The sequence below is a fragment of the Primulina eburnea genome, chromosome 10 (assembly GCF_022965805.1).
Source record: "Primulina eburnea isolate SZY01 chromosome 10, ASM2296580v1, whole genome shotgun sequence".
Lineage (NCBI taxonomy): Eukaryota > Viridiplantae > Streptophyta > Magnoliopsida > Lamiales > Gesneriaceae > Primulina > Primulina eburnea.
In genome coordinates, this window is record NC_133110.1 from 26020351 (window position 1) to 26030091 (window position 9741).

A 9741-nucleotide genomic window follows, 5' to 3' on the forward strand; every position below is an offset into this window, starting at 1 on the left:
GAGCTCAATTAAATAATTATTTAACTAGTGGGACTTGAATAAATTCAAGTAGTATTTAATTAATCTCAAATATGTTTGAGATAATTAAAATTTAGTCCATGGTTTTTAATGTGTTAAAAACCATATTATATACATGACATGCTAGGGTTTGCATGCTTGGGAGGTGAAGAGGTGTGGATTACTTTTTATTAAAAAAAAATTCAAAAGCATGCAACTTTTGAGGGACAACTTTTTTACACACACAAGACATGTCTTCCCTCCCTCATTCCATGTAGTTGGCCGAAATATACATACACTTTTTCTCTCCATTTTTCTTGTTTTTGTTCTTCAATTTTTGTTGGAGAATAAACCCTTCTCTTTGATAAATCCTCAAACTTTTCTAGTGCAATTTTTGAGGGGGTTTACCTTGCTAGTGGTGGGCCTTATTTTGAAGGAAAGGGAGTTGGAGGCTTGTAGATCTTCAACCTTGAAGAGCTTTGTTGTTTACAACAAAGTTGGTGCCATACATCAACCTCAAGAGGTTGATAGGTATTTTTCTTACATCCTATGAATGTTTTGGTGTTGTTTGTAAATATTGCACAAATTCTAGGGGTGGCCGAAATTTCTTGCTAGAAAATAAAAATTTTTGACTTCCGTTGCGTTTCCGGCCACCGTAACCGGTCCGCTTTCATGTTTCACAAGCAAACCATTCACGAAGCACACACGTGCAAGGATCGAAAAATCTGTATACGTTTTCACAATTTTTACACATATTATCAGCGTGAATGATGTTCAAGAAAAAGAACATGCATGCCAACTTTTTAAAATATATTTACTAACATGCTAAATTACCACTTCTTAAATAAGTCTTTATTAACTTATCTCAATACTCCATCTCCAGTCCGGCCTCACTTATTTAACTGAAAAGATAACAATTAAACTACTGTGTAAAATAAATAAATTTAAAGAAAAGAATTTAAATACTCATGCAATAAAAATCATTTTAATTTAAATACTAGAATTATGCATGGCTTCTACGTAGTCTGATTTACGGGTTCTACAACGTCTCTCTTTAACTCCTCTTCCGTATCTATCTCCTCAGCATCACCATCACTCACGTTTCTATCTGGGGAAGTTGAAGCAGCCATTTACAGGAAATCGCTCAGAAACATTGAACTATTTTTCCGCAACCAACCAAAAATACACAACATGTTGCTTTATACAGAAGGGACAAAAGAATCGGGAACCCGGGTTTTGTGCAAAATGGAAATCATGCAGCAGCCCCTAACTGAAGTTGACAAAATATATAGGCCATTATCCTGATCTAGTCTAACATCTTCTTCTCTTTGAGAAACTTCTCCCTAGTGCTCAATTCAAGAAAAACATGCTTTTCAGAAACAGGGGCATTCAATTGTTCCCCGCATGACTGCAAAGATTGTGAAGCACTGGAAATTGTAATTCTGTCCACATAACGAGCATTTTTCTAGCTACTTTTCATGCAGCTAGAATCTTTGGTTGGTACCCATTCAGTTAGCATCCATAAAGGATCGAATCCCTCCTCTGGTTTAATTAAAGAGTGTGGTTTCCTATTCATTTTTTCTTGAAACTGGAACATCATCTGTTTCCGATTCTCGTTCCACGCAATTTCGATTGCCTACATTTTCTGATTGAGAATGTATGCATGAACCATAAGAAATATGCTGCTCTGAATATTTTGCTTGAAATACAATATCATGATCTTTAATTTGAGAATCTTCCTTTAATGGCATTAAACTAGAATCGCGACCCTTCGATGAATCCATCTCTCTTGAACAACCAGGCATCAGTTGAGTTTATAGAACTTAACCTATCAACACTATTTTGGTTCTTGACACAATTACACCTATACCATGGTTTTACATTTTCATCCTTCCGACAGGCCCTCCTTGTTTCATCACTACTACCCTTGTTTACAGGAGTCTTACTTCCATCATCTATGGAAGGGTTGATTACATCAGCGCAATCACCATCTGGTGCAGGTATATCAAAAACACCTTTTTGTTTGCTGATGAAATCTGTGATACGTGACAACGCCCCGTGATTTTCCTCAACATTTTCATGATCCTTCAGATTATCAGTGTCATTCTCCACTAGATTGGATAATCCACCATTTCCTGCAAGATCAACCTCTCCACGAGAAGAAGCATAGACTCCCATCTCATTAGCATCCTGGAAAACACGAAATATTATTCGGTCATTAAAGCGATACGTCCACCTTTGAAAACAGTTGCACCTAATTCCTGCTTCCTTGATTCCAATGGAGCGCGATTTTTGCTGCAATGTAATATGAACAAAAGGAAACCAAACAGCCTATTTTACTCCTATCATAAATTTCAAGTCAATGGAGAAAAATAACCCCGAAAAGAAATTTGGAAAGACTAAAATAACCGAGTTTGTCAATAAGAGAAAATTGGACACCCCAAGCACAAAACTGCAAACATACATTTTCCTTAGGATGTAAACTTGATTATGGGCTCCAAAGGCACGTAGTTTGAACGAATTTGGAATAGAAATCTTTTTACAATTACTTTCCTCGTGGTAAAACTAACTAAGTGAAATAAAGTAATTATCATTTGCAATTTCTTTTTAACTAAGGATGTCACACTAAAACACCACCACTTGTAGGATCATTTTTTTGAGAAGTATGATTGCCTGTTGTATTGGAATTGTATTTAATTAATTTTCAAGAGAATCTTTTCACAAGAATATGGTTCAACAGGAACATCCATGTATGCCAGTTTGGAGCACAAGAATTTTAGAAACACAGTGAGCAATAATTTATACGGTTCGATTAATCAATAAAAGCAAAAAAATAACAATTAGTCAATTAACTGCTAACTTAGCCATACAAGTCTGTTCAAGCTTAAGGCCAAAGCAAAATCAAAACTTAGAATACATAATTCTCAATCCAGTCATAGTACAGAATCCATCTCATTGAATTTAAAATAGTGAAAACGTTATTAAGAGAATGCAACATGATAGAAAATTTACATGGTTTGGCCACGAAGAGTTACATCTACAACATAATGTCTGGAGGACTAAACCTCTTAAAAATTTCTTGCATTTATTTTTTATACAATCAATAGTTCAATACCATATATGGATAAGAAATATTTATGGATTAACATGGTGGCAAATGTTGATGTATTATAATCTTAATGATATCAAATTTGATTCAAGAATATATTTATTGATGTCAAACAAATCTTTTATCAACATTTAATCCAAGCCATTACGAGAGAAACACACCAAGTCGGACCTTTGAGTTGAAACTTTAAATGATGATACAACAACATCATCATACTCCTCAACAGATACCTCCATGCACATAGCAGCACCTAACAACCTCTGGAAAGTAGTCTTTGAGGTCATTAGCACATTTCTCTAACACTTTCTTTGCCAATTGAAAGGCACGTGGTGAAACATTCTGAAAAAAACAATTAGAAAGATCAAAAGACATTATTTCAAAACTAATGTCCTGAAAAATTTAATACTAGGATCAGCTTGAAACGTCTGCCCTTTTCGTTTTCTTAAAAGTACTAGAATTTTTTTTAAACCTCCCTAGCATCGGCCGAACCACTAAAAATTGCATAAAATATTTTGGACATCATTTTAAAATAAAACAACCAACTATATATTTGAGAAATATAGCCATACTATAATCTCTCAAAAACCTCTCAAAAAATAAATAAAAAGTCGTAAAATCTTTTAACATAACTTAAAATCAAAAATCCATAATTAGTGCGGAAAACTAGCGTCGGTCCTCGGGTTATGTACACCTTCAGTTCAGTCAGATCAACCATCAAGACCTCCATTAACATAATAATCATAATCATCTGCATCAATCACACCTAGTGAGTCTAAAGACTCAACACATCATATTCTTGATAACAAGTAATACATATACAGATCACATACAACAGTGAAAAATACTTGTACTTAAAATATCGTTTTCATGAAGATGCATAAACCTAAAACAATAACATTTTCATAAACATTTTCATGATGCATCAACTTTAAAAACATTTTCATGATCCTTTTTCATAAACATTTTCATAAACATATTCATATCATCCTCAACATATTCATTTTCATATTCATGTTATCATCACCATATACGTATTCTTTTTTCCTTTCGTTGAATTCAGATCCTTAATTGTGACTTTCGTGTTCATCTACGTCTACGTCTATGTGTTGGGCGATGGATCCATCTACATGTAACCACCGTACTTGGCGGCGGGGACACCAGCAACAGTCTCACTGGTCAACTGGGCCTTGGCCTTACGTATTAACATATCATCGTATACATATACATATTCATATCCGTATCCAAGGAAACACGATCGTCGGGCTCCCACTAGGACCATAAACCTCGCGAAATTTCCAACATATCATCGTATTAGTCACAATTACTTCACTTCCTTCAACGTTTCATATTCTCACCACTTTATAAAATTTAAACATGCATGTAACGTTTTTCTTTTAAACCAAACATGCAACATATCTTTTAACGTTTTCGTTTAATCATAAAACCCATAAATGTTTTAAAAGAAATCTTTTAACATATAAAAATCCATAAATATTTTAAATAAACATTCCAACATCATAAACATTTAAAATATGCCTTTAAATCATAAACGTATAAAATAAACATTTTAACATATTAAATCATAACCTTTTAAAATAACATTTTGACATAATAAATCGTAAGCATTTAAAATCAATGTCATAAAAATTCATAAACATCCATAATCATTGAAAATAATCATATTAGCATATAAAACAGCATTCAGGACACTGCCACGACGTTTACTAATTTCTAGGTGTAAAAAGATCGTTTTACCCATGGACGTAAAATTTCTCGCTTTTGACTTTTTATTAATTCCATTGACTCTAACATGTCCCAAATAATTATTTAAGCTTACATGAATTTTCATATTTTTATTTGGCTTAAATCGATGATTTTTAAATTAATCTTTAAATGTAACATATTACTGCGTTTTAATCCCAAATTAAACCAAACCTTATTAAAAGCTTAGACTTTTAATAATTATTTAAGCTTAAATATCATTTTCCATAATTTTATAAAGCCTAAAACTAGGCGTTTCAATTAACTCGTTAATTAGCGTTTCGTGCGGCGATTAAATCCCGAATAAATTGAAAACTCGTTATTTTGATCCCAAATTTTAAATATAACATTTTTGCTATTTATTCTACCCTACCAAGTCATGAGCCACACCCATGAACCCATGGATTCAATTTTCTTCTTTAATTTTCGTTTTTGACCCTTCGACGAACACACCGAGCCATCTCCCAATTTACTCGAGCCGCGCCCGAGCAACATCAAGCCAAAACCTAGCAAACCCACCTAGGGACCCTCCTGACCAAGCCCAGCCCATAAAACCAGCCCTGGCCCGACCAAAACACTTTTGAAACTTGCTCCAATTCTGCCCGTGTGTGTGTGTGTAACCCCTGGGGCGTGTGAATTGTTTGGTTATGGGGTAGGTTTTTGGTTTTAAATAGTTAATTAAAACACTAACTACTAGCTTAGGCCCATTAACAAGTTAATTAGACCCATTTAGCCCATTAGTGTTTAATTTAAAATATTAAAATAATTTTGCTTAAACAAGTTTGTGAATTTATTAACCGGGTTGGCACAACATTCGCGTTTTTGTTAAAAATCCAACACCGACAAAAATTACGACCCGGCGTATAAAATCACCTCAAAACCCCATATTTTAAAAAAATAATAAAAAGCATCACCCATATTAAAAACAATTATTGTATAAAAACATTTTCTATTTTTCAGCACTTGGTCTCTGTTCCCCGATCGCAACTCGAATAACCTTTAAAAATATATTTTAATGCAATCACGTAGAAAAATATATTTTAAACATACAAAAATGCATAACATAATTAATTGATGCAATTAAAAAATTTAATTAAAATACAAAAGAATTTAATAATTACATGCATGTGGTTTACGTGGACCCGAGACCTTTAAATTTTCGAGGCGTTACACAGCTACTTCATTTTCTTTCTTCAGAGCAACGAGAAGTATCTTGGCAAGCTCCACTGATGACTCATCTTAATCCATATTATTTTGAATCATCATAGTCATAACATGCTCCATGCTTGAGGACACCGATTCTGAGTTGTCGGGCCTAAAGTTGGCAAAGAATAAAATGTCAGGATTTTCTAGTTATGACTACAGATAACCAATAAAGATTAAATGCTATTACAGAACTTTCTTGTAAATAATAAAAGTGTAGATTAGAAGATAACGAGGAGGTGACATTATGTACCAAATCCCTACTAGTGTAGATATATGCAAAAGATTATAGGATAGGAGTCGAATCTGACCCCGAAATACAATTGGTTCTGTAATAATGTAAAAACAAAAGTTCCGGTGTGCAATCTACACTAGATGCAATAAGTGAAAATACATAAACATAAAATGAAATCTCCAACGTAAAAAAGGTTTTCAGGAAACTGAGTTTAACAGCGAGTTGCTATCTTCTTATATCAATGAATCTTGATGGCCAAGTCAAGCAACTCAAAATTTCACATTAACCAGCTATTAGATTTCATTTCAATTAGGCAATCTATAAATTTTAACCCAAAAGGCATCAAACTTTTGGCTTATAAATTTAATTCCATCCAATGAGGCTTAACTGCTCCAAGACCAGCTAATTACTCCAAGCTTATGGTAGTTAAATATTAAATACTAGACATAAAAAATTGTAGTGAGCAATACATAGGATTTGGAAGAAAGGAAAATTAAAAAACAAAGGATGAAAAGTGATGGAACTCTCACCGTATTCCATTCAAAAACAGGTGAAACATCTCATGAACCATGTCATGCAACTCATAATTCAACATCATAATGCATATATGGCAATGGGATATAGTTTGCAGGATCGAAACCACTTTTGAGTTAGCACGTCCAGAAATGGAAGGCAAATCTTTGAAAGCAGTATTAACTAACAGAAATAATCCTGCATATGAAACAAAAGGAAGATTCGATCCATCACGCGTGAGTTTTACGATAGATATAATTATCAGATAAAGTTGAAATAACAAAATATTTTTGGACTAAACATTAAAAAAATGCAGAAATTGATTCGTGAAAAATAAGAAGCACATCTTGGCATGTCTGGAGTTACCTTCATTTGCTCTTCTCTGTAAGGCACGTCAGATGCTGTTATTCTTATGATCTCAGTGATGAAAGATGCAGTGGTAAACCTCACATCCACTTCAGTATGTCTTAGAAGGTCATCGGAAATCAGTGCTATTTTGGAAGGTTCAAGTGCAGGATTAACCAACTCTTTGCACCCTTGTCTTAAGTGTTGCGGAAGATGCTCCATTTTCTGAGGTGTAAATAAAAAATCAGAGTTCGAAACTGAGTCATCGGAATCTATTTCTTGACATAAAATCCATTAATTCCAATCGAATTCTGCAAACAGCCAAGACTAATACAGAGCACGCTTTCATACAAACAATCCTGCTTGTATCTCAATTTCTCTGTCAAGAATGTGGAACTTGCTTATATTTAGATGAAATTGAAATCCATACACATACCGTGCTGTACATGTGGTAACGTCTGTCATTCTAGAAATTATAACAATCAATCTCCGCAGTCCACAAGGGTACATGTTTCATAGCAATTATTCAAAAAGCAGAAATCTTTATAATCGAGACACTCCACACAATAAGTTCCATTGGTTCAAAATATGATACTTAAGCTCGATAAAAATGAACAAAAATAAACCACCTGATTATCTACAAGCATAACCAAAAACATACACCCTGAATAACCAATAAAGATTATATCACAAATCCTCAAAAAGCATGAATCTTGGTAGTAGCCATTAAATGAAAATCTTGTAAGGAAATATATAAGCTTGCATACAGGGATACTCCAATTCAAATTAACAGAACGAATTGGGACTTACATCATGTTTTTTAGAAGCTCTTCAGTAGAATCACGGGGTTTAAGGAGTCCAGTCCCGTACTCCAAATGAACTCTCTTTAACTCCTCTTCCATATCTATCTCCTCAGCATCACCATCGCTCACGTTTCTATCTAGGGAAGTTGAAGCAGCCATTTACAGGAAATCGCTCATAAAAATGGAACTTTTTTACGCAACCAACCAAAAATACACAAAAGGTTGCTTTATATAAAAGGGAGAAAAGAATCGGGAACTCGGGTTTTGTGCAAAATGGAAATCATGCAGCAGCCCCTGCAACGTGACCTTGCAAGATTAGAAGCAAAATTTATTTCTCGAGTAGTATTTTTAGTGGGATGTCTCGGGCAAAGAAAATTTTGTTGAATTGTTTCAGAAGAATGAGATTGAATATTAGGAGAGTGCATTTTTGGCAAGTAAAATCCAGTGGGAACATCGAATGAGAATTAAATGACAGATACTGAACAGTACTGGGAATTTGAATCATTATTAATAGCCCATAAAATCCCCAATATTTCAACTTCCTCATGCCCCCAAAAATAACATACCGTTGAAAATAAATGATTTGAATATTGAAAAGTAATAGTTGAATATTTGAATGTTGAAAATAAGAGTTGTAAAATTAGAAATTTGTGTGTGATGATGTAGGTAATGATGTATTTTATTTTTTGGATTATGTGCAATGAAACTCTATAAATAGATCTCTCATTTGTGAAGAAAATCACAATTGAGTAGAGAAAAAAATATTATAAAATGTGTAGTTTGGTAAATTTTGAGAGTTTGAGATTTTTACTTTTTACCATAAATTTTTACTTTTTCACAACACGTTATCAGCACGAAGCCCTAAAAGTCCTACATACTTTTCCAAGCTCTAAACAGAAGAAAAAGGTAACAAAAGTAATAATATTTATTTTACTGTTATTTATTTATTGTGTATTTATTTAATATACAATATAATGATATTATTAGAAATAATAAAAATAAATTTTTCATAAACTTGTTATAAATCCTGGGAGGATGTTAAGACGACATCCCACACTCCCGGTAAGGGATACGACAAGTATAAAAGACTATAAGATTTTTAAACAAAATAAATTATGACACTCATTATAATAATATGATACGATATACATAATTATTTAAACATGTCTAATATTATATACATCATATTATTACCATAAAATTATACAAATACATACATTTATTTTTTTGTACACCAACGGTCATAAATGGTAAAAAACGGCTAATTTTTGCCCTATAAATATGATCTCACAAACATATTCAATCACTACAACTTTCTCTTCTTCTCTAAAAATTATTCTTCATCAAATTTTTCGAAGAAAAAAAGAAGATGACTTTCTCAAGGTTATTTTTAATTATTTTGGTTATCATACTCACGAGTCTTGTATTTATCGGAGAATATCCTCCTCGTGTGTTTTCTTTATTTTTACAAATGTTTGTACTTGTTGTTTATCCATTACTTTGTATTGCAATATTCATTAACTAATAAAATGCATCGTAATTTTTTTTTAGTACCACCATGTCAAATTTAACAAAGCTCGAATTTGTTGCGCTCGACATCACGGGAAAAAATTATATGTCATGGACTCTCGATGTAGAAATGCATCTTGAGTCATTGGGTCTAAGCGAGACCATTAAAGAAAATGGCATATGTACATCACAAGAAAAGGCAAGAGCCATGATATTTTTGCGTCGATATCTCGACGAGGGATTAAAATGTGAATATCTGACTGAAA

General features: G+C 33.1%; 1 protein-coding gene across 3 annotated transcripts; it reads right to left on the reverse strand.

The window, feature by feature from the left end:
- Positions 1–1019: 1019 nt before the first annotated feature.
- On the reverse strand, positions 1020–8526 carry LOC140803233 (uncharacterized). Of its 3 annotated transcripts, none has more exons than XM_073158980.1 (6): positions 7974–8526; positions 7185–7388; positions 6836–7016; positions 6047–6182; positions 3268–3445; positions 1020–2187 (listed from the first exon to the last, which is right to left on the reverse strand). In XM_073158980.1, the coding sequence occupies exons 5-6, from the start codon at positions 3388–3390 to the stop codon at positions 1753–1755; spliced, it is 558 nt and encodes a 185-aa protein (XP_073015081.1). In that variant the 5' UTR covers positions 3391–3445; positions 6047–6182; positions 6836–7016; positions 7185–7388; positions 7974–8526; the 3' UTR covers positions 1020–1752. The 3 variants fall into 3 exon arrangements, 2 of the variants coding, with proteins under 2 accessions (XP_073015081.1, XP_073015082.1); XM_073158981.1 differs by having other exon boundaries at positions 6017–6182; XR_012111800.1 differs by having other exon boundaries at positions 1021–2187; positions 3278–3445.
- Between the last annotated feature and the right edge of the window lie 1215 nt (positions 8527–9741).

Excerpts from the sequence above, each read along its gene's own strand:
- LOC140803233 (XM_073158980.1), bottom strand. The coding sequence starts at position 3,390 with ATGACCTCAAAGACTACTTTCCAGAGGTTGTTAGGTGCTGCTATGTGC. Across the intron at positions 2,188-3,267 it reads CAACTCAAAGGTCCGACTTG|GATGCTAATGAGATGGGAGT; the intron begins GTGTGTTTCTCT and ends CGTGTTTTCCAG.